The sequence below is a fragment of the Muscardinus avellanarius genome (assembly GCF_963383645.1).
Source record: "Muscardinus avellanarius genome assembly, chromosome: 4".
In the NCBI taxonomy this organism is placed as follows: domain Eukaryota; kingdom Metazoa; phylum Chordata; class Mammalia; order Rodentia; family Gliridae; genus Muscardinus; species Muscardinus avellanarius.
The window spans coordinates 104,034,692-104,058,838 of NC_137789.1; the positions used below are offsets into that span (position 1 = coordinate 104,034,692).

At 39.1% G+C, this 24,147-nt stretch overlaps 1 protein-coding gene across 1 annotated transcript in view; it reads right to left on the reverse strand.

Annotated features, from left to right (window-relative positions):
* Positions 1-598: 598 nt before the first annotated feature.
* Positions 599-24,147, reverse strand: part of PARG (poly(ADP-ribose) glycohydrolase) — a gene marked incomplete at both ends in the record, with an annotated part of 122,857 nt that continues 99,308 nt past the window's right edge. The window contains 5 exons of the mRNA XM_080693586.1: positions 599-753; positions 1,585-1,713; positions 14,607-14,712; positions 22,634-22,742; positions 23,788-23,866. Coding sequence (XP_080549712.1) covers positions 599-753; positions 1,585-1,713; positions 14,607-14,712; positions 22,634-22,742; positions 23,788-23,866 — 578 coding nt within the window. The remainder of the gene's footprint in view (positions 754-1,584; positions 1,714-14,606; positions 14,713-22,633; positions 22,743-23,787; positions 23,867-24,147) is intronic.

The following is a 24,147-nucleotide window of genomic DNA, read 5'->3' on the forward strand; positions in this document are numbered from 1 at the left end:
GTTGATGTCTCAAAAGAAAAACTTCTGGAAATTATTTTTTCTTAAATAAAAAAGTATTTAACGTAGGCCAATAACACTATGCAACATGTATTAAAAAACCCAATTATTAATTCTAAAAATTGAAAAATTCATACAATAGAAGCTTAACATAAGTTGGGATGAAAGTCTCCCAGGGACATGTGTAGAGAGCCCTGTTACAGAGATTCCTAGATTTCAACTTTTTTCCAGGCTCACTGGCATCTGCAAGCAGCAGAAAAACTTGTGTATACTATACTGCTATGAGGAGGGAGATCTCACAGCTAAGCACAGCCTTTCATGGGCTTTTATAAAACATCTGATGAGCAAAAGAAAGAAAAACAAAAGAATGAAGACAGAAATAGATTAAAACAGAAAGAAACCATATCTAAGCCCAGGCAAGTCTGAATGGAGGGGGCTTAGATGTACAAACTCACAATTGCATATATGTAGAAGTGATTGCAGCCTTGTCTACAAATGTGGACTATATACACATATATTAATTTAAGTCAGCTTATATATTACACCTGACAATTCAAAAGGATGTCTCTGAGAGGCAGAAGGAGCTCCTGCTCAGCGGGGCTCAAGTCCCCATCTTTGGTCCTGGCTGGTCGGCAGTGTCTGCACAGGACTCAGCAGCATGGTAGATGAAGGGGTAAAGCTTGATGTCTGGCCCTGGGGTGGAACAGCTCCTGCACTCTTCATTGTAGTACCGTAGCAACAGCTTATACACTTCTCCTGGGGAGTAAAAGGCAAGGACAATTTGCACATTAAGGTATGTGGATGGGACAAGCTGAAAGAACACCGCAGCTTCATGTTACTCTAAAGAGCACAAGTTCAACACTGGGTGTGGTGCCGCATGCTTATGATCCCAGAATGTGGGAGGCTGGTACAGGAGGATCTGGGTTCAGGGACAGCCTCTGCTATGTAGTGAGGCCCCTTTTCAAAATAAAGAATAAAAAATTGGGCTAGGACTGTAGCTCAGAGATAGAATGCCCCTGGGTTCCATCCCTAGTACCACACACACATAAACAAGGCACAAGTTCAGATTTGGATTTTCAAACTACTGCATGAATTCTGTACATCTAGAAGGCTTTGCGGGCATACACTTCAACATTTTAGGAGCACTTTAAAAGAAACAACTTAGTTCACGATTACAGCAGGCTGTACACATGGTGTACTGTCATACACTCAGCTCCCATGTAGAAATCACACTGCTATCTCATCAGTAGGATAGGCTGAAGCCCTGGAGGTCTGAATCGACTTTCATAAGTCTTTTCCCTTTCTTTTCTTTTTTTGGTACAGTCTTTCTTTAGTTTCCTATACATAATAATGGACAGTACTTCCACCTTCTTGATCTTATTCTAATAAGCTGACATGCTCATTCAGGATTGGATGAAACTGCCAGAAAAACAACATGAACGCTGGCCCTCTCCAAGTTCTGTTGCCCTCTGACAGCTGTGCACGTGTTTCTTCCTACCCTACGCGATCCCTCCAGACTGAGCACACGTTCTTCCTGGATGGAATACAATCCATCTAGATACCAATGTCAAGACTGCTGCTACTTACCAACAGTCAGTTTCCTCTCTGTGAGGAACGTGTGCATGCTGTAAATGTCTCTCATCAATTCTGAGTCCCCAAAGGTGAAATAAACCACGTCTCGCTCAGCTGCCGCAGCTGCCAGGATCTGTATTAAGGCTGGAGCAGAGATGAAAGACACAGCTTTGTTATAACACTTCCCATCAAGATACTTCTAGCTTTCCAACCTGCTGAGATGTAGCTGGTGTGCTACAGCTTTACCCCAGATTAAAGACAAATGCACACGCCTTTAGATATGAGGATGAGATGGACATAAAACATCTAGTTGTGTGATTTTTCAGATGTGCCTCCAAGATTATCATGAAACTATAGGATTCCCACAGGTACCCTTTCTGGACCACAATAAAGGTGCACTGAAGCAGTAAACCAAGATACTAACATGGTATTTACATTAACTTCTATTGTTCTGGAATAAAAACTTTTGTTAGCTTGCTTGGTTTAATATTTCTGTCTTATTATATGGTGCCTGGCCTTTTGTACTATGGACATCCAAGGGAAGCTCCGGCTCTCTCTCTAACCCCACAGTAAGCAATCCTCAAACGGGCAGCACGTCTGTGTCCCTCTGTGCCCCACCTCCATGTCACCACAGCAGTCAGTGCTACTGAAGACATGGGCAGGCACTCTGTGTGCTGGAACAGAAAATCATCTGAAAGCCCAGATCTCCAAAGCTACAAATCACTGATCCTAAAGTATATTTCCAAAAATTAAGTTACTTTACAATCTTAATCTAAATAGGTAGAATCTGCCGGGCGTGGTGGCGCACGCTTATAATCCCAGCATTCGGGAGGCTGAGACAGGAGGATCGCAGGTTCATGGCCAGCCTCAGTTACTCAGGCCCTCCACAAGTCAGTGAGACCCTGTTTCAAAATAAAGAAAAAAGAATAGGGCTAGGGGTGTAGCTTGGAGGTAGAATGCCCCTTGAGTTCCATCCCCAGGACTGCAAAAATAAACAAATAAATGAATAAATGAATGAATAAATAAATAGGTAGAATCTATTTTGTACAATAACAAAACTGAATGCTCTTTTGCTAGTTGTATGTCTTTTAATTCCTAAAGGGGAAGGTGGAAGTCAAACCAAAACATTACAGAGGCTTTTTTGTGTGTGTAGTTTTGATTTCTGTGACCATGTTAATATTAAAAAAAAACAATAAAAATGGAAATAAGGAGGAACCTATTTTAAAAGCAAACTAAAACAAATGAGCCTAATAAAAATCAACAAAATATACTAAAGGGACCGAAAAAGAAAAGAAAAACCTAAGTAACCTATGAATATGGTATTTGATCACATTTAGTTGTAGGCAAGTTCTTAGGAACAAACTGCAAACAGAAACCAACTCTTTTTTTTTTAAAACCAGGTATGCCTACCTTAGTAACAGTGGGGAGTAATTCTAAAACCACTTTTTTTTTTTTTTGGTGGTGGTACTGGGGGTAGAACCCAGAGGCTTTCTACCTCTGGGCTATGCTCCCAGACTTATTTTATATTTTATTTGGAAACAGGGTCTCACTAAGTTACTGAGAGCCTCACTCAGTAGCTGAGGCTGGCTTTGAACCTGTGCGATCCTCCTTACACTACTTTAAGGTGTGTCAGAGGACTGAGCAAAAGAATAGATGTTTGCATTGTTAGAAGCTGAGGGTCTCACTGTAGGAAAGGACACTCAGACATGGAATAAGGGAAGACAAAAATAAAAAAAAAACACTCTGGAGATGGATAGAAATGGTTGGTACTAGTGTGTACTCATTATGTCCCAATTTTTATATAGATTCGTGTGTGTGTGTGTGTGTGTGTGTGTGTGTGTGTGTGTGTGTGCTTGTACATGTATTTCCTAGCTATCAGATGAATGGGGCAAAAAACACTCCAGTGGCACCAAACACACCTGCTGCCGAGATTTTTGCTTCTAATACCATTTCTCCTAAAAGGAATGATCCTTTGGGGAAATGCCTGATTCCTTTGGGGAAATGCCTGATTCTATGGTTTTGACAGAAAAAGTATAAGATGGGCCAAGAACATTTTGTTATACTAGAAAGTAGTGTTCAAAAACAAACAAACAAACAAACAAACAAACAAACAAACAGCAACAACAAAACCAAAAACAAGACAGAGATGGAAAGAAAATTTTCTGGAAGCTTACCACAAGAAAATGGAAGCCAGTTTGAAAAAGTTCCCACTACCCAAATCTGGTTAAGCTCCAAAATATTAAGTACAGTTATCAATCATAAACCAATGAAAAAATACGAACCCTAGCTGGATGCAGTGGTACACTCTTGTAATCCCAGCCCTAGGGAGGTTGAGAGAGGAAGATTGTAGGTTCAAGGCCAGCCTCAGCAACTTAGTGAAATCCCCTTTCAAAATAAAAACAGGGCTAAGGGTGTAGCTCAGAGGTAGACCGTTTCTGGATCCAATCTCTAGTACCTCTCCCCCAATAATAAAAGAGTCCTTGAATCCACACTGATTAATAAACAGATACATAGAAGAGAGGAGGGAGGGCCACAATAGGAACACCCTCTCTGTGTGATCACCACAGTATAGACTGGATCAGGCAAGGATCATTAATGAATTCTAAATCCAGGAGAAATTCTGTCTTAACATTTTTTTTTTTTTTTTTTTTTTTTTGCCAGACTGCTTACTAGTTGCAAGGGAGAGAAAAAATAAAACCTCAGAAGCTAACACTGCAAGAACTGGACAACATCTTTATTAGGTGAAGAAAAGCTATGGAAATACTCCAGATTAAAAAAGAGACTACAACACATGAAAATTAAGTCATGTATCTGATCCTAGACTCTGTGCTTGAGAGAAAAAGACTAGAAAGGGCTTATTAGGGTTATCTGACATGACAAAAAAAAACAGACAAAAATACCTGTGCATATTTAAGTATTATAATTAATATGTTTAAGAGAATTTTTTTCTACTAGGAAATATACATTAAGGGAAAGGGAATAATGTGTGTAAATTAACTCAAAAGGTTCAGGAAAAATTACATGAATGTGTGTGTGTGTGTGTGTGTGTGTGTGTATAAAACATTATATATATAAAACATCACATACACAGAGAGGTATATTTTAATTTTTGAAACAAATTTGAAGTTATTTTAAATAGTTAAAAAATTATACAGGAAGAAAAAATTAAGATAAACTAGGAAAATTTGGTATAGTTTTCTCCAGATCTAAAATGTATTCTAATTTCCAACCTAATATTTATTGAGTCTCTACAATCTGGGAGGTGCCATGACTGGATCTCATTAATCTAACAGTTTTTAAATTAATTAATTTCAAAATAGAGGTAAATTTTAATTAAAACTGCTCAACCAGCTTATGCATACATTAAAGCTTCAGTACACCCAATTTTAAAAGGTCCCCAATTAACCTAAACTACATATAAAATGGAGACTAATACATCATCATCTTTTTAACTTTTTTTTTTTGGTGGTACTGGGGGTAGAACCTAGGGGCTTTTCTATCTCTGGGCTATACTTCCAGGCCTATTTTATACTTTATTTGGAAACAGGGTCTCACTAAGTTGCTGAGAGCTTCACTAAGAAGCTGAGGCTGGCTTTGAACCTGTGCGATCCTCCTGTCTCAGCCTCCCAAGCGCTGGGATTACAAGCGTGCACCACCACGCCAAGCTTATGCATCGTCATCTTTCTCTACCAAGAGGTATTATGTACTACCTTTTGGTAAGAACGAAAATTTTTCTTTAAGTACTTCTTATTAAAAAAAAAGAGACTCAAAGCAGGGCATGGTAGCACACGCTTATAATACCAGCATTTGAGAGGCTGAGACAGGAGGATTGCAGTTTGCAGAGCGCTTCAACTACTTAGTGAGTTCCTCTGCAACTCAGTGAGACCATGTTCCAAAATAAAGAATAAAATATGGCTGGGAGTGTAGCTCAGAAGTAGAATGCCCCTGGGTTCCACCCCCAGAACCTCCCCCCCCCAAAAAAAAAAAGACTCAAAGAAAAGTCCTTTGGCCACATTTCCTAGTACTGTGGTCTTCTGCCATTTATGAAACTCGAATGTTCTTAAAAACAGTTAAAGTTTATTTCCTTATAGAATTTACTTCTAAGAAATGTCCAGTAGGTGCCATGGCACACACCTATAGTCCCAGTACCTGGGAGGCTGAGACAGAAGTATTGCAGGTTCAAGGAAAGCTTCAGCAACATAGTGAGACTCTCAGCAACCTAGCAAGACCCTGCTTCAGAGCAGAACTAAAAAGGGCTGAGATATATAGCTTGGAAGTAGAATGAGTTCAATCTCTAGTCTCACAAAAATAGAAAAAAAAAAAAAGTTCCACAGGCCATTTTACTGCTGTGAAATTAAGCTACCAAAAAGAGGTTGGATCCTAATAAGAAAAAGTGATAAGTCATTTTGTACCCCACACACCTTTTGCAGTGATGGGGAACAAACTCAGGGCCTTGGGTAAGCAGATGAGAGCTACATCTAGGCCAAGCACTGCACTCTTGATGAATTGCCCTGCACCTGAGCATGTGTAGACAGTTGAGACGGGGAAAGACTCAGGCGGACCTGTACCCTTCTGCCAGCTGTCATTAGCCAATCTCTTTACTCTTTTGGCCTCATTTTTCTGTTACTCAATGAAGAAACTGAATCAGAGGACCCCAAAAGACTCAGAGTTTAGGATTCTAAAATGGCTAGAAAAATTCTGTCACATGTATCAGATGTTAGGCTATAAAAGTGCAAATGAAACTTCCAAGAAGATACATTAATCTTGACCCTAAGTACATTGGTAGTCACTGACAAAAGATCATTTTAAATACTTCTGTCTACAGACCTCCCAGTCTACAGTATCCTCAAGATTTTAGCAGATTTCGAGAATTCTCTTCTACAATTTAAGTGAACTTTTTTGTATGTAAAATTGGATGAGAATAAATCACAAACCTAATAGGGTATGTGGACTGATTCCAAGTCTGACATAAAAGCATTGAATTCTAACCTCAAACACAACTAGGTGCCAAAATAATCACTTAAATTAACCTGCAGGGAGCTTGGTTTAATTTACTTTTTGGCATCAATGTTAAGCTATGAAGAAACTACAAATAAATGTGAATAACCTCAAAAAACAATTTATAGTGTCCTTCTTAGAACAAATTAACCAAGCAAAAAAATGGGTAAAATGATGGGTCCTTCAGCACAGGCACTGTCTGAGGCCACCAGCAGGTCACATTAGTAACAGCTGCTATGGCGGAGCTCTTACAGCATGGGGACATGTTCCAGGAGCTGACTCACAACTGACAAGGATTAACTCAATCCTTACAGAAACTGAGCAGTGCAATCATTAGTATTATCTGTTTCAAAAAGAAATTTAGACACTGAAAAAGGCTAAGTCATTTGTCCAAGGTCATGAGCCCTGTGTGTGGGAGCCTGTAGTGATGGAGGGCCATATATTCTCACCCACTCTGCAGAGGATGCCATGCCAAGTCTTTCTGCTCACAGTCAAACACACCTTAACCACAACGCCAACTGCGGGAATTTCCTTACACGATATACTGCATGGTCTGAATGTATCTCATGACAAGGAAGCTCCAACAGCACAGATCTGAAAGCACTGCTTATGCCCTTCCAGGGAACTCAAAGTCTTTCCTGAGCTCTCATACCCCAGGTGGCCCTGGAGGCTTAGCACTGCTCACCAGCCCTGGGCACTCGCGCGTCCCTACAACGAAGCACTCTTCTACTAGGCCAGCTCCTGTCCTCTGGCTACTGCTCTTAGTCTTGGCTTGCCCTCCCTCCTAGTATTGGTATCCCCTTTCCTTTCTTCTCCTTCCCCCTCTTTTCTTCTTCCTCCTTCCTTCCCTGTACTGGGGATTGAATCCAGGACCTTCTGCAAGCTAGAAAAGTGCTCTACCACTGAGCTACACTGAGCTACATTCCCAGCTCTGCTATCTTTGTTAGCCTAACAAACCTTGGCTTCCTGGTCTTATAGATGGGGCTACAAACTATGCAAATCAAAGGAGAAAATGCAGGAATCCTCACTCCTGGCTGATTATCTTCAACTCCTAGATAGTAAAAGAGGATTACTGAAGCCATTTCTCAGATCCATCAACTCAGAACCACCTCTAAGGGGTAACAAATGCTCATTTAGTTCAGATACCTCTAAACATAGATAATCACACAAGACCCCATTCAAATAACTGTGGCCACCATCAAGAGGCAGTACAAGGATGCTAAAGAAGGTTGGTAGAGAAATGGAGAGGGCCATTTTTTTCTGGCAGAAGAAAGCAAGGCTTAAAAACTTGTGGTAGACAAAGCACAGTGAACTGGTACATGGTTCTGTCCCTCTTCCTTCCATTTTTACTGGCACTCACACTGCCTACCTCCAGACTCGCCCACCCCCATCCCCAGTCGATCCACGTTCAGATAGCTAACTTGATTCTAAAACAGCAATTAGTAAAGACAGTACTGAGGCTTGATATAAATGAACATAAAGTCAGAAAAAAAATGAATTCATAGTAATTTTTTTATATCTCAGAAAACCTTTCACTTCATAAAAATATGTCACAGAAACTTAATCTTAGCCGGGCATTGGTGGTGCAAACTTGTAATCCCAATACTTGGGAGAGACAGGAGAATCATGCAGATTAGAAGCCAGCCTCAGCCACTTAGTGAGGCTCTCAGCAACTTAAGTGAGACCCTGTTTCCAAATAAAATATAAAATAGGTCTGGGAGTGTAGCCTGGAGGTAGAAAGCCCCTGTATTTCATCCTCAGTACTAAAAACAAAACAAAACACCCTTAATCTTACTAGGGGTATGTTAAATATTTAGTGAATTCTTGGTTTTGATAAATTGGTCCCAGGGATGGAAAGGTATTCAAGTTAGTCCTCAATTAATTTCAAAATAGAATTTTTGAAATTAAGGGGCTCTCCCTCCTCCTAGGCCTCTCAACATCAGTGTACTAGGCCTGGAACTATTTGGTCCTGATTCCTGTGGTGCAGAACCTGACAAAAACAGGAAAGATGCAGCCATCACACTGAGAAGAACAGGCAGACATGCTGGAGATGAAAAACAGTTGATACACCCCAAGGCCAGTTCTATCCTGACTCTAAGCCACACTGGCCAATAATCCCCTTCTAAGAGATGAACAGGAGGAACTAGTTTGGAACTGATAGGCAGTCACAAAATACTGTGCAGAGCCCCAGATTGATGAAAGTCATGCAAAGGCATGTTACACTGAAGTTCACTGAACATATTTATTCCCAAGTCACTTTTAGTACTGGAATAAGGATAGAAAACATGCAGGAGTATGGCATCAAGACATCTCTTTAGGGCTAGTAACCTTGTGTAGTAGTGGAGCCCATGCTCAGTACACTCAAGGCACTGGGTTTGATCCTCAGGAGGGAAAATGCAATGAACTGGCACTGGCAATAAGCTGATATCCCAATGTGCTACTGTGGATTGAACCCAGGTGTGTCTTTTTTCTTTTTATGGTACTGGGAGTTAAACCTAGGTATTCTACTTCCTAGCTAGACCCCTTATTACAATACAATAAGATCAAAAATAGGTGATTAAAGAAGACAAAAAAAAAAAAAGAAAATTTATTTTAAAAAATACAACTATTTAGCCGGGCGTGGTGGCGCACGCTTGTAATCCCCGCGCTTGGGAGGCGGAGACAGGAGGATCGTGCTGGTTTGGAGCCAGCCTTGCTGTCTTAAGAGATCCTGTTTCCAAATAAATATATAAAAATAGGTCTGGGAGTGTAGCCCGGAGGTAGAAGGGTTTCCAGGAACCCCAGTACCACCAAAAACAAAACAAAACAAAAAAAAAACACAACTGTTTAAAAATTTTTAAAATTGTTTTCTAAAAATCTCATAGTGCCACTCATCTGGCGGCACACTTTAAACAGGAGCCCATCTTGGAATCTCTGCTGAGGACATGGAAATCTGTTTAAAAAAAAGTTATTTCCACCCTAACAATAAGAAAAAAAAATCTACAAAATTATAACTTTCTAAAAGAAAGCTGAGTCTGTAAGGCAACTAAAATATAACAAACCCCTCCAAATAGATGAAATTGCTTTACCTTTGAAAGACAACAGGAGAGCTGGCCACCATACAAATGTATAAGAATTAATCAATCAAAGCTTTCATAAAATATCACACACAAACACACCCGCATGCACGCACACACATACTTTTCAGTGCCGAGGACTGACGCTGAAGACAAGCCCCTATCACTGAGCTACCTCTCTAGCACTACTTTACCAAGAAGTATCGGAGGACAGGAGGTCACTTCAGAATACAAATGCTCCCTGACTTGTGATGGGACTATATCCTGATGAACCATCATTGGTTGAAGATATTCTGAGTGGAAAACGTGTTTTATCACCTAATCTACTGATTGCCCCAACTTAGCCGAAAACACACTGGAAATGCCAGTCATTCCCCTTGGGAGCCCGAGGCTGAGTGGGGCTATGGCTCCCTGCTGCTGCCCGGCATCAGAGTGTTGTACCACACAGAACTCACCTGGGAAAGATCACAATTCAAAATGCAAAATTATGGGGACATACTGTTTTTACACCATCATAAATTCTCACTATGACTATGAAGTAGAACTCCAGAAATAAGGAGAGTTCAAATCCACTCAGCATGAAGCTGGAGTTATTTCTCTGTGGCCTCCACAAGGTGCTGAAGTGGATGGGAGAGAGCCCAATGGGTAGTGCAGGTGTGCGTGAGGCACCAGCAGCTGCTGGGGCCAGCAAAAGCCTTCTTTCACAGTCCTTTCTTTCTTGCCCTCTGTCAGCTATTGCTTAGAAGTTGTTAGCAAATGTATGTTGAATGAATTAATATATGAAAAATGTTTTAATAGCTGTATAATAATGTGCAATTAAAACAGTTCAAAACTAAATTGTTATAAATCACAAAAGTCATGTACAATTAGGCACCTAGTGTATTAAAAAATACTGAGCAGGGCACAGTGATGCACGTCTATACTCCTAGTTCTTGGGAAGCTGAGACAGAAAGATCATAGGTTCACGGCCAGCCTCAGTAGTGAGGCCTGCAGCTACTTAGTGAGACTCTGGTTCAAAATAAAAAAGAAAATAGTGCTGGGAGTGTAGCTCAGAGATAGAACACCTTGGGTTCAATCCCTAGTATCATAAAAATAAAACAAAATAAAATAAAATAAAAAGAAAGAAAGAAAGAAAGAAAGAAAGAAAGAAAGAAAGAAAGAAGGAAGAAGAAAACCCTGAGCCCTATTTCTAATAAAAGAAATAAAACTTGAAGGATTTACACATGCCGGTGTTCTTCCTTCCTTAAAAATCTTTGTTAACATTTCTGTTACCAAAACAGTATATGTTCAAAATAGAAAAGCACACATTAAACAGAAAATAAAGAACATCTCTTATCACTTACATGGAGATAACATAGTTAATATGTGCACACAAATGAATAAACATAGGCAATCTCACATTTGTAGGTATGATATTCTAAATTCATAACTGTATTTTCCCCCCAATGTGGCAGTATTCCTAAAATATCTTTCCATGTCAACAGGTATATTTCTGTAATGGCTTTCAATGGTTGTGTAATATTTTATTACATAAATGAAAAATTATTCTTTCTTTTTTTTTTTTTTTTTTGGTGGTACTGGGGTTCCTGGAAGCCCTTCTTCCTCCGGGCTACACTCCCAGACCTATTTTATATTTTTGAAACAGGGTCTCTTACGCCAGCGCAGCTGGCTTCGAACCTGCGCGATCCTCCTGTCTCCGCCTCCCAAGCGCGGGGATTACAAGCGTGCGCCACCACGCCCGGCTTATTCTTTCTTTTAAAAATAAATTTTAGTACCCAGTCCCCCACTGAAGGACATATGACTACTTCTCATATTGTAATAATTATTTAAGCAAACAAAGAAGAGAGTTGTCAAAGAGTTATTCCAAAGTTTAAATCTCAGCAATTGGGAAAATGAATTATGAAGTAGAACTACCTGAACATTACACATGATAGTCACCAGAGCAAACAAAATCACAGACTGAGAGAAAGCCTTTTAAGCACAAAGAAAAGGAAAGAAATGAACGCATTTATAAAGCTTTCTAAATTGTCCAGCATAAATGACCACGGTTTATGGCAGACTTGGTTTCTGGATTGATGACATGAATCTAGTCATTCATTTTACTTAGGAGAAAAGCAGAAAAAAACACTTCTGTCAAAAGATCAATAGGCCCAGCGTGAGAAACAGGTTTCCTCTAACAATTTCAGCATGACAAAGAATTTCATAAAATAAAAACCAAAAATTTTTTCTCTTATGGACTTTCAAACACTGAAAAAACACCATGTAGTTTTGAATTTGAAAAACAACAACAACAAAACATGGATTAAAAACCTTAATGAGGAGAGAGAAGACTCTAAGATTTCCCCAAAATGTAGACATATAAAAATTAACTTGGTATGGCAACAGGCTAAAATGAGAAATGTGAGGCAATGCCCACTACACAGAACAGTTGAACAATATTTCTTAATATACAAAGAGTTACTACTAGCTAGTGAAGACTCCACTATTCCTAAAGATGTAAGTGGGTAGAAGGCATGAAAAAAACAATTCATAAAGCAAATGAAAGTAGCTAATAAAGATATACAAACTATTGCATCTCAGAGAAATTGAAAAGTGTGTGTGTGTGTGTGTGTGTGTGTGCGCGCACGCGTGCGTGCGTGTGTGCGTGTGTGTGCTGGGGATTGAAGCCAGGGGCAAACTCCTCCAAGCTACACTCCCAGACCAATTTTTATTCCTTATTTTGAAACAGGGTCTCACTAAGTAGCTGAGGCTGGCTGCGAAACTAGATCCTCCCATCTCAGCCTCTTAAGTACTGGGATTGAAATTGAGAAGTTTGACAAATACAGTCTTGATGAGGCTGTTCATGTATGGAAGACAATATAAAATGACATGGCCTTTCAGATGGCAACTTATAAGTACCAAAATACTAAGGGCACACATTCTTGAAGTCATTAAAATTAGTTCTGGAAATTTATCCTAAGAAGATGGTTATGTATAGCTTATATATAATTATGTGCGGTAGTGATGTTTATAAGATAAAAGAAACAAATCAACTGTGAAATAAATTATAGTATTTATGCAGATGTAATAGAAATACTAAGTAGCCATTAAAAACTGTTGACAGGAGGTGGTGCATGCCTGTAATCCCAGCTAAAGAGAGGGTAAGGCAGAAAGACCATGAATTTGAGGTCAGCCTGGGCGGTATAGTGAGATCCCATCAAAAGAGAGAAAAGAAAGGAAAAAAAAAAGGGTAATAGCTCATTTACATTTGACTTTTTTTTTTTTGGTGGTACTGGGGATAGAGCCCTTCTGCCTCTGGGCTACACTCAAAGACCTATTTTTATATTTTATTTGGAAACAGGGTCTCTTAAGCCATCAAGGATGGGTTCGAACCTGCGCGATCCTCCTGTCTCCGCCTTCCAAGCTCGGGGATTATAAGCGTGCACCACCATGCCCAGCACTGTGTAAGTTTTTAAAATGCCAAATGGTCACATAGCTCTGTTACAAAGATGTCTGAAAGGATGGCCACCAAAAAATGAATTCTGGTAATTTATACATACTTATGGTATTTTTCTGAATATTCAAAAGGAATTATAAATGTATCATTTTAGTAAAAAATAGTAACAAGCTTCTTACTGTTGAGGAGAGAGTGATTACATATATCAGACTCAATTGTCTTCCCAAGGAGATGGGTTTTACCTACATCTACTTTGGCAACCAAGGCCAGCTGTTTGTTTATACTTTTTCATTGTTGCAATATTACTTTGATGATAGAGATATAGCAAAGAATTTGTTACATCTGTCTTGGTCTGGGGTTCCTGACAGGAGATTCAAAAACTATTGGAGTGTTCAGTCATGGTGGCTTTGTTTCACTAATGAGCACATGCAGAGCCCCAGGTCTAGGGTTGGAGTTCAGTCATGACCAATGATTTAATCAATCATACCTAGCAATGAGACCCCAGCAGCATCTCTGGACACCAAAGGTCGAAAGAGCTTCCTGGCTGAACACGTTCAAAAGTGCAAGGCGCAGGGCAGAGGCTGTGAAAGCTCTCATTTCCTCTCAAGTCTCATCTTGTGCGTATTCTTTATAATAAAACTGCAATTTGAATAAAGGACTGAGGAGAGCTGAGTCAATCTAGTGAAGTATTAAACCCGAGAGGAGTCGTGGGAACTTCCTACAATACTGGCAATCCTGCCAGTTGGTCAGGTGCCAGTAGTCTGAAGACCGCCCATGACTTGTAGCTGCAATCTCAAGTGGAGGCAATTTTATGGAGGGCTCTATCCCTAACCTGTGGGCTCTGCATCGACTCAGGTAGTGTTAGAATGGCACTGCGTACAATCCAGTTGGACTGAAATGGAACAGGAACTATATATATAGTATGTTCTACAACTGACACTTTCAAAAGTAAAGGGCCTGTAGCTTTGTTAATCAGGTTTTGTGATTCTCCCACCACAAACAATAGAATACAACATGCGAAGTGCTTATCTAAATGCCCCTCATCTGCGCCATCCACACAGCTCTCCAAGCTGGGCTCCTGCCGTGCTGTGCATCTCTGTGCTAGGTGTGCTTATGCCTCCTTCTCCTGTGCTGCACATGGACTCCCCAAGCAGGGGACATGTTTTACTCATCTCTGTGTTCTCAGTGCCAACCACAGTATGCAGAACACGACAGGTGCCCCAGCACTGACATAGCGCTGCTGAAGACATCAGTCCAGCACAGCAAAGGACTCAAGTGGGCACTTCAATATGAAACATCAGTGATTTTGGTCTCTCCCTGCCCCTGACATTTCTACAGTGAACCAAATACTATGTCTTTTAGATCAAAGATGTAAGTGAACTCTGCACAGAAATAGTAAATTAAACTAATAACTCCTTAAAACATAATAATAATGTGTCAAATAATCTTTTTCTTTCTCAAACTTTTATAGTCTCTATGACAGGACTTGAGAAATCTTGCTTAAAGGACTAACTTGTGCATCTGGACAGCTCTTGGCAAGGACTTACCTTTTAATCTAGCATCACCCCCAAAGGCACCACAGCCCCAGTTTCCTGTGGCCACTGCAGAAAGGCTCTCTGATGGAACTCCAGGACGGAGAAATCCACAGTAAGCCTACAGGATGAGAGGAACACCACAGCACATGAGTGATCAAAGTGTTTCTGAAGGCTGTACTAGGATCAGTATCCATTAGCAAGTATATGTTTTCTCTTTCTCATTTTTCTTTTCTTCTTTGGGACAAGCAGAGAGAAAACAGAAGAGAAAAGCCTGGGATTATACAAGGAAGAGAAGGTGACAAAGCCTGATATTTATTTGTTTTGATACGGGAAAATAAAATCCCTTAAATCGATACAGATCATAGGTTCTTTTTCTAATTCAAAAAGTATTAGAATGGAAACAAAAATGGTAATATCAGAGATTAAGAACCAGTGGGATGTTCCTGATGAACTACCAGGAGAGCACTAGTGGAGACACAGCTTTCTCGGAGGCTCTCACAACCACTTCTGCAGCAGGCAGTCAGTGGAACGCTCCTCAACGCTCTTTCCCTGACTTACGGGGACTATGTTAGTAGCTGGGATTCGCTTTTGAATGCGCTTCCTGACTCCGGAATGCTTAAAAAAGAGCAAACAATCTATAAGAGGGATTCCTGCAACCCAGTTAGGAAATGACATTTAAGATCCCATTTAGTCCTAGAATTCTCTACTTTCACAGCTGTTTCAAGCTATTTAAAAATTTGCCAGTAACCTGAGAAAAGTATGATAGATCCTGACAATGCTGGCAAAGTATTAATTAAACAGCTCATTCTGTACATGGAAGACTATAGCTTAAGGCCCCAGAGCTTCTGATTCTATTTCTTTGCTGACAGCCTTAGTGGGTCCTGCTGTCTTGTAAAGGTTCTTAGCTTTTTGAAAGATTACACTACAGTAAGAAGTTTAAGATACAGGCAAAGGAAATATCCCCGAGGTTCTCTCAGGCTCCAAAGCCTAAAATATAGCCTATGTATAACAGTAAATGAGTGAGCTGTGACAAATGTTCCCAGAGAAAAACCAAGGATAAAGAAAAGATGCTTTCACAAAACCCACAAGAGAAATACTGGAAATTGTTCTCTGAAGTTTCCACAAAGGTAAAAAATTTATTTTATACACTGTCTGGATGGATTAACAAGGCTATTCCTCTACCCCCTCCTAGGCTGTAACTCCTGACAGATATTAATTATAAGTTGGAGCCCGACCATTATTTAATGTTGTGGTACACAACTTACACAAGAACTCACAAATTACCTGCATAATCAGATGCAGGGAGCTTCTAAAATTCTCTTTTGGGTCAAAAATATCAGAGAGCTCCACTTTTTTTGGAGGTACATTCTTGAAAGATAGAGAATCTGACAGTATATGAGTAAGGGGGAGGGGGAACAAACCCTATCAAAACAAGCATTATTTTGATATTCTGTTTCCTATCAGTTTATTCCTAACACATTTGAACAAACAGTTCTTAGCTTCCTAATTAATGTCTGTTTTGTACTATCAGAATGGTTTTAGTTTTTTTTCTCACTGCTGCCTCTAAATAGCCAGCTGTCTATTTCAAAGAGCATTAAAAGGCTCAGTTTAGTGACATTAAGGCTTAAAAATTGAGAATTTGAAACATTTACATTATTAGAAATAAAATCTAAGTTGATAAATCTAAGTTGATAAATCTAATCTATTTTGTTGTTTTTAGTGTTTGTTTTGGTATGGGGATTGAACCTCTGGGCTTCTACCTGCAAGCAACAGCCTCAGCCTTTTTTATTATCTTATTTTGAAACAATGTCCCACTAAGTTACTGAAGCTGGCCTTGAACCTGTGATCCTCCTGTCTCAGCCATCCAAGTACTGAGATTATAGGCATGCGCCATCAGTACTGGCCTGTAATGAGTTTTGATAAAAAAGGAAATAAAAATGGAAAAGCAAAGGGTAATTTTAGATTTCCAAAGGCAGCAAAGAAGAATGGTGAAAAGAAACAAAAGAAAATATTAGTATCCAAAATGTAGAGACTGAACAGAAAATGGTGAAGATAAAAATATAAGAAGGAAGTAAAGAAATTGGAATCCAGACTAAAGAAAGAAGGTGTAAATGTCCCAGAAGAGAACTCAGGAAAGAGACAGGACGTAGGGTCAGTCTGGCACAAATGTGTACACATGCATACTAAGAACTCTGGCTTGCTGGGAGAGAAACCACGTCTCAGTATTTAGTAGGCTAAGATGAGAGTGGGAGATTTGAGCCAGCGCTGACACACTATTTCAAAATAAAAACTAAGAAGGGCTGGGGTGTAGTTCAGTTGTAGAGTTCCCAGTCCAATCTCCAGTAACCAACCCCAGAACTCTGGTTTCAGTATCAATTGCAGAAGGCCCAAGCAGATATACTAAAACAATGTTTTTCATCATTATGTACATAATTAGAATGTTTGCTAAACTAGTAGTTTAGTAATTATTTTCCCAAGAAGGTGCTTATTCATATGAAATCAATCTATCACACAAATTTCACTTAATTAGCTCAGAGATGATACTGATACTGATTTCCTGAGGTTTTTAGTACCCTGTGATTTCTTAAAAACAAATATATATAACAAAGATCCTTTTTGCAACTCAGTGAGACCCTGTTTAAAAAATAAAAAAGAATACAAAATAGGGCACAGGGTGTAGCTCAGAGGTAGAATGCCCCTGGGTTTCATCTCCAGTACTACAAGAAAGAGAGAGAGCGAGAGAGCGAGAGAGAAGAGAGAAGAAGAAAGAAAGAAAAAAACTCATTCCAAATTTGGTGTTGGTTAAAAAAAAAAAAGCCAGATGTGGTCGTGCAAGCTTGTAATCTCTGTATTTGGGAGGCTGAGAAAGAAGGATTGCAGGTTCCTGGCCAGCTTCAGTTACTTAGTGAGGCCCTCTGCAACTAATGAAACCCTGTTTCAAAATAAGAATATAAAATAGGCCTGGGAGTATAGCTTAGAGGTAGAATGTCCCTGAATACAATTCCCAGTACCAAAAAAAAAAAAAAAAAAAAAAAAAAAAAAAAAAAAAAGAAAAGAAAAGAAAGAAAAGCAAAGGTGGCGATCCACTTTGTTCATTTTCTATTCCAGAAGATTCCACAAAATACGTTCATTATAAAATCTTCCCTAAACAACTTTACAGTGGCTAAGTACTGCTGTTCACAGGTGATTTCTCTCTTCCCTTGCAGGATTATCTGCCACATTTACAAGCTGGAGTCATAAATCTCTCTAGCGCCAAAGATAATTCTCCTCTAGAATGTCCCCCAGCTAAACTCTCATAGGATTCAACACAGCATCCAAATATCAGTTAGATAAAGTGAGAGGGATTCCTTTCTTTTAAAAATCTACACTTGCAAGTCACAATGTAAGTCCAGAGGATAGCTGGAGCCTGGATGGCAGAGAGCTCGTCCAGAGGTGACCAGGAAGTGCGCTCTGCAGCACTGCCCTTTCAATGATCTGGTGAGTAATGTCTAGAAGGAGCAAATAGCCCCCAAGAGCTCAGAGAGCCATACTGAATTCTGATGCTGAAAACTGGTCTTGTGCTTTGTTACCTCATCCAAGAAAATATAGCTCTATTCCTCTCTACGTTCTCTCTGGCATTTAAAAAATACACACACACAGAGGATGTCATCTCTAAGTGATTCAATACAGACTTCTGCTTTAAAATGAAGTTTAGAGAACATAGTAAAATGTAAAACAAATATTCTAAGTTGTGCTATAAGTTTATGTAAAATTCCCATTGCTTGTAATAAAACCCATAAACCTATCTTAGTAGGTAAAAATAACTAATAAAGGATGTAATGTTTTAATTTAGGAGGCCCAAAGTTATTTGAATTAGATTTTAAATTGTCAATGATCTTTAACAAAATCATTGCTTTTTCCTTTTTTTTAGTGAAAGAATTAGAAAGCTAATTTTTTATGAAAAATAAATTTTTGGGAATACACAGCAGTGAGTGATTGAACGTATATTTACCCTCTGCCTTTCCATATGCCAGGCCCTAAGCCAGGTACTTTCTCAATGCACTGGTTCATGTGCTGATAGGCTCTGTTACACTGGGGTATTTTCTTGTCTCATAGGAATTCAAGAAATAGATTAAAATGTATCAATAAAGAAGAATATTGAGAATTAGATTCAAGAGGTACTTTTCTCACAGGTGAATCTTGCCCCCCCCCCACCCCCCTGGCATGTTTAGGGAGATCATTCATTAACCAAAGGCAAGGAATGGCCTCAAATGATTTAAGATGAAACAAGGTAGAAAAAAAAAAAAAAGTCCAGGAGTATATATAGTTTTACTAATACTAATCTCTATGTGGAAAGATTTACCTTTTCTTAGTACTGGGGGTTGAACCCTGGGGCATTCTACTTCTGAGCTCACCCCAGGCCTTATCTGATCCTCTGGTCTCAGGTTCCCAAGCACTGGGATTATAGGTATGTGTCACTGAACCTGGTTAACACAAACTATTTTTTAGATACTTCTATTGTGGAGGTGGTGTGCCAGGAACTGACTGATGTGAATGAACAAAATTTCTTCTTTTTTTTGTATAAAATATATTTCAAAAGCTATCTATATTCCACAAATAAATGTTTTTCAATACTAGAAATACTTACAACCAATTTACCCTATTCACATTTAGCACAACTTTCTATATTTAGGTTTTCTGGTGTCCTTGAGGACAGGTAAACTAAAAGTTAGTGATAAGCAAGTAATCCTAGAGAATATCAACTGGACTTAGAGAATTTACATTTATGCTTAAAGGTTACCTTTTCAAAAATTCATGATTTTCAAGTTTAGAAAAGTGATAATGTAGCTCCCATAGGAAGGTATACATGGGAGGATGAACTTTATATAAATGAGCTGTTTTTTATTTGTGTTAATAATTTTTACAACTTTGGTTAAACACATTTTGGTCTCATCTTCCTTTAATGGATTTCTTTCCAAACTACCTATTATTGTTTATATCATTGTTTTCTAGTTTCAATGACCAGGTGACAAATTCCTGTATACATGTTTAAGTAAATGATACCTAAAGAAACTCCTAAGTATGCTATCTCATAAAAAACATGGGCTTGAAGACAATCGCCTTAGGGCAAAAATTTAGAACAATGAAAGAAGGTTTATGTTTATCCAGATTTTTTCCCCCTGCAATTCTGGGAATGGAAGCCAGGGCCTTGTGCAGGTGAGGCAAGATCTATCACTAAGCTATGTACATTTTAAATGTAACCCTAAGGTTAAAATGTACCTGAACACTAGTAAAAGATAGTCATCAGTACAAGTAACTGACTTTTGGTATCAGGTAGAAGAAAATTTAGGACTGCATATATATATACCAAAGATTAGCTTTTCTGGATTCCTTTCCTGAGGAATTACAGCTTTACAAAAAAATAAATATAAGTTTGACTCTGAAAAATGGTGCATCATTCTTTAAACTTTTTATGAGATGCATTTGAGAACTCTGAACATCAAAATAATCAAATAAATTATATATAAGAAAATAAATTATATATAAGAAAACATGTTTCTCAATAAAGTAGATTCTCAAATGGATTCAGGATATGACAATGTGCTGGTAATGGTAAATGGCTTCAAAATGTATTTGAAAATAGCTTTGGTATAAATTTCCAAAATATAGAAAGTCAGAGCTTGGGTGTGGTGCAGGCACTCAGGCAGGGAAGGAACCCTGCAGAGTTCCTGGCACCAAAAGTGAATAGCAAGAACACAGAAGAGATGTAGCCCAGGGCCTTCATATTTTAAAGACAAGTTTATATAGTAAATAACTTCTAGAAGATAGGCTAAAACTCCCAAAACCAGGAGGATGGTACAGGCCTTCAAAGAGGGCAGAAACCATGAGATGCCTGACTTTAATAACCAAGTAACATATATTTTGGTCCAGAGACCATTGTGAGCCCACATTTGCAAGAAAACAGCTTTTGTTTAAGCAGGATGTAAGGCAGTACAGTGAATCCTCATAATCACATCAAAAGGCTTGCCTGGAGAACGAATGGATCTATACCTAGTTGGGTCAGGAAGACTAATGGTTAAGCAAAAATGAGAGATAATAATCTTTATAAAAACTGTGTGAGTCAAGCGTGGTGGCACATGCTTTTAATACCAGCATTATGGAGGCTGAGACTGGAGGATCTCTGTTCTTGGACAGCCTCAGCTATTTGTGAGCCCTTTGCAACTTAGTGAGACCCTGTTTCAAAATAAAGAATAAAAAGTAGGGCAGGGGTTGTACATCGGAGGTCGAATGCCCCTGGGTTCCATCCCCAGACCCACAGGAAAATAAATAAATAAATAAATAAATAAATAAATAAATAAATAAATAAATAAAATAATGTTCAGTATCAAAACTTCAGTGTCTTACCTTTAAGGCACTCCACCGCATCTCTCTAATATAGTGCTTTGTTCTGTTCCTTCTTTCTGCCTTTGTAATAATAATAACTGCTTAAGGTAGCCAGGTGTGGTGGAGAAGGCTTGTAATCTCAGTACTTGGGAGGTTGAGACAGGAGGACTGCACAGGTTTGAAGCCAGCCTCAGAGACTTAGTGAGGCTTTTAGCACCTTAGTGAGACCCTGTTTCTAAATAAAATATAAAATAGGTCTGGGAGTGTAGCCCAGAGGTAGAAGGCCCTGGGTTTCATCCCCAGTGCCACATTAAGCTTACAGCGGTAGACTCCTGGCTCTGCTCTTTTCCTTCCTTCCTTCCTTCCTTCCTTCCTTTCTTTCTTTCTTTCTTTCTTTCTTTCTTTCTTTCTTTCTTTCTTTCTTTCTTTCTTTCTTTCTTTCTTCGGTACTGGGGATGGAACCCAGGGGCATTCTACCTCTAAGCTATACCCCCAGCCCTATTTTTTATTCTATATTTTGAAACAGGGTCTCACTGAGTTGCAAAGGGTCTCACTAAGTAGCTGAGGCTGTCTGTGAACCTGGATCCTCCTGTCTCAGCTTCCCAAATGCTGGGATTATAAGCATGTGGCACCACACCCGGCCTGGCTATTCTTTTCTAAAAATAGCTAAGAACAAGAACCCGTGGGTCCATCTCACACCATTAACAGTTTTGGTGTTCAACAGGGGCACTGTTACAGTTTTGGTGCCCAACAATGTGGGGCACTATTACAGACAATATATCCAATTATATGTAAAGTATCTACTTAGAGTTTTAAGGGCAATATAAGTCTTTCTGGATAATTTGGCTGTTTGTATACAATCTGCTGTGATTATCAGAGGTTTTGTGTAAGGAGCAGCACATGTAGCACCATAAAAACAAACACCTAATTATTTTAACAAATAATCTGATAGGCAAATCTCACTCATAGGAGTCAAACAATGGTGTTTGGAATTGAGTCTTGTTGGTTATGAGGTTAATTTAAAGAACTGAAGAAAATGTAAGCTGTTTTTGGCAAGGCCCAAAATTTAGATAACAGAACCAGCAGTCCATGGTATGCTGGAGTTTATTGTGGTTAACAGCATGGAAAATCTAAACTAACAACAGGTATGGCTCAGTATCGTTATTTTATAAAATAATAAAATGAAAAAATGGTTCTTCTAAATAGCACTAAGCATTATAGATCATCAGTTTCCAATATAAACATGTCAAATTAACAAATCAATTAACATGTGAATCTTACCAATAACTGACAATAGTTAACCTGACTTTGTTTTATCTGTTTTAATCATGACAGCAGAAAACATCATTGGGGCAGATCTGAAAAAAACAAAACAAAACAAAAAAACGGGCTCTACAATGATAACACTGCAAGGAGCTCCAAGTACTGGATGAGATACATGCATGTGTGGGGTTTAACATCAAGCAAGAGTCTATCTGGCAAGACTGGCTGGTAATCAAACAATTACGAAATGGAAAGTACATCTTGTACAAGCTGACAGAGCCATTAAATCAGGAGAGCTTTGGGCAGACGTACTGACACTGCAAAAATTACCAGAAAGCATTAATTTCAGCATTAATAAAATGGCAGTAAATAGATGGCAGCTGCCAGATGAACTGAAAAATAAGGTCACTGGCCTTGTTAAGCTCGCGTCTCATTTTCTCAGGCACAAACTGATCGAGGTAGCGTCTGAAGTGAAGTGCATCGATGGCAACGATCTCAGTGCAGCGACGCTGCCAGTCGTCCCTAGGGTGGGACGAAAAGGCAAGGAAGGTGAGGAAGGGCAGAGCCTCTCAATAAAACCCTTGCAGGGTCAAGTTGTTGACACTTTGGCAATGTTAAAATATTAAAAACAAACTGTGACCACAGGTCTCAGCAAAGGCACACACATTATGTGCTGTCAGGCATTAAGTAGTAAAATGATGAGGCAAGAGATAATACAATATTACAGACAGACACTTTATTTACAGTAAGTCTCAGGGGTAAAAGGATTTGGGGGCAAGCAAGGGAATTTTAGTCTTTTCTTCCTCTAAGACTGAAACATGGCATTCTTTCTCTACTTTGCAAGGTCTGCTCTACATGGCTGGGATTGGAGCATCACCACATAGTGTCCAGGAATAGTATCAACAAGTCAGCGTCACAAAACATGCAATAACTCAGTATAACATTCTGCCTACTGGGCTCAGTCGTCAACTGTGAGACACTATTTTTTAAAAGACAAGTACATCAAAGCAGACTAACAGATCGCATGGAAGCAGGAAGGACCAGATGAGATGATGATTTTGGAAATATGTAAAATTCAAACATTTCCTCTCTTTGTAAACTTGCATATATTGGTATGCCAAGCGACTTCTCATGCTAAAGAACAATAGAAACCTTATGTTAGTCTGTAAATAATTACCAAGAGTAAACATTCACATAGATAAACTGAAGCTTCCAAGCAGCATTTATGCAAAAAAATTAATGCCATGTCCATATCTGAACGCATCAATACCAATCTTGCTAACATGTACAGAGGGAGAGGAGAGAGCAGGGTGGGCAATAGAGGGGACTATGCAAAGTGCTGTGTATATAGTATGAATGAGCTTTGCATCTCACTATAATGTATAAGTATAATGCACCAATAAGTGTGTGTGTGTGTGTGTGTGTGTGTGTGTGTGTGTGTGTGTGTACTGGATCTATAAACATCTTGGACTTGACATATATTATGAGTAGAAGGAACAGAGTACCAGCATCAAGCCCATAACTGTCATGTTTAGCCAGTCCATACTAAAGCCAGAAACAAACTCACCTTTCACTCCCGTCATCATGGCTCCGGGCCCAGCGATAGGTTTCAGCATAGCCGGTGTACTCACTGTACTGTTCAGTACCTGAAACAAGTAATCTGTTAGGATTCACTTGATAGTCAATGGTGAGAACATTCTACTTGAGATGACAAGATCAAGACTTCTGCTCATTTGCATCATTTCTATTTAGCACCGCAATTGAAGTCCTCCACCCCCGCAAGCCTGTGCAATAAAGCAAGAGAAGAAATAAAATGGATAAAGAGTAAAAATAAGCAGGCTGTGGGGAAAGCTCAGTGGTGGAAGGCATGCTTATCATATAAAGGCCCTGGGTTAAATCGTCAACATAAAATAATGTAAAACTGTTC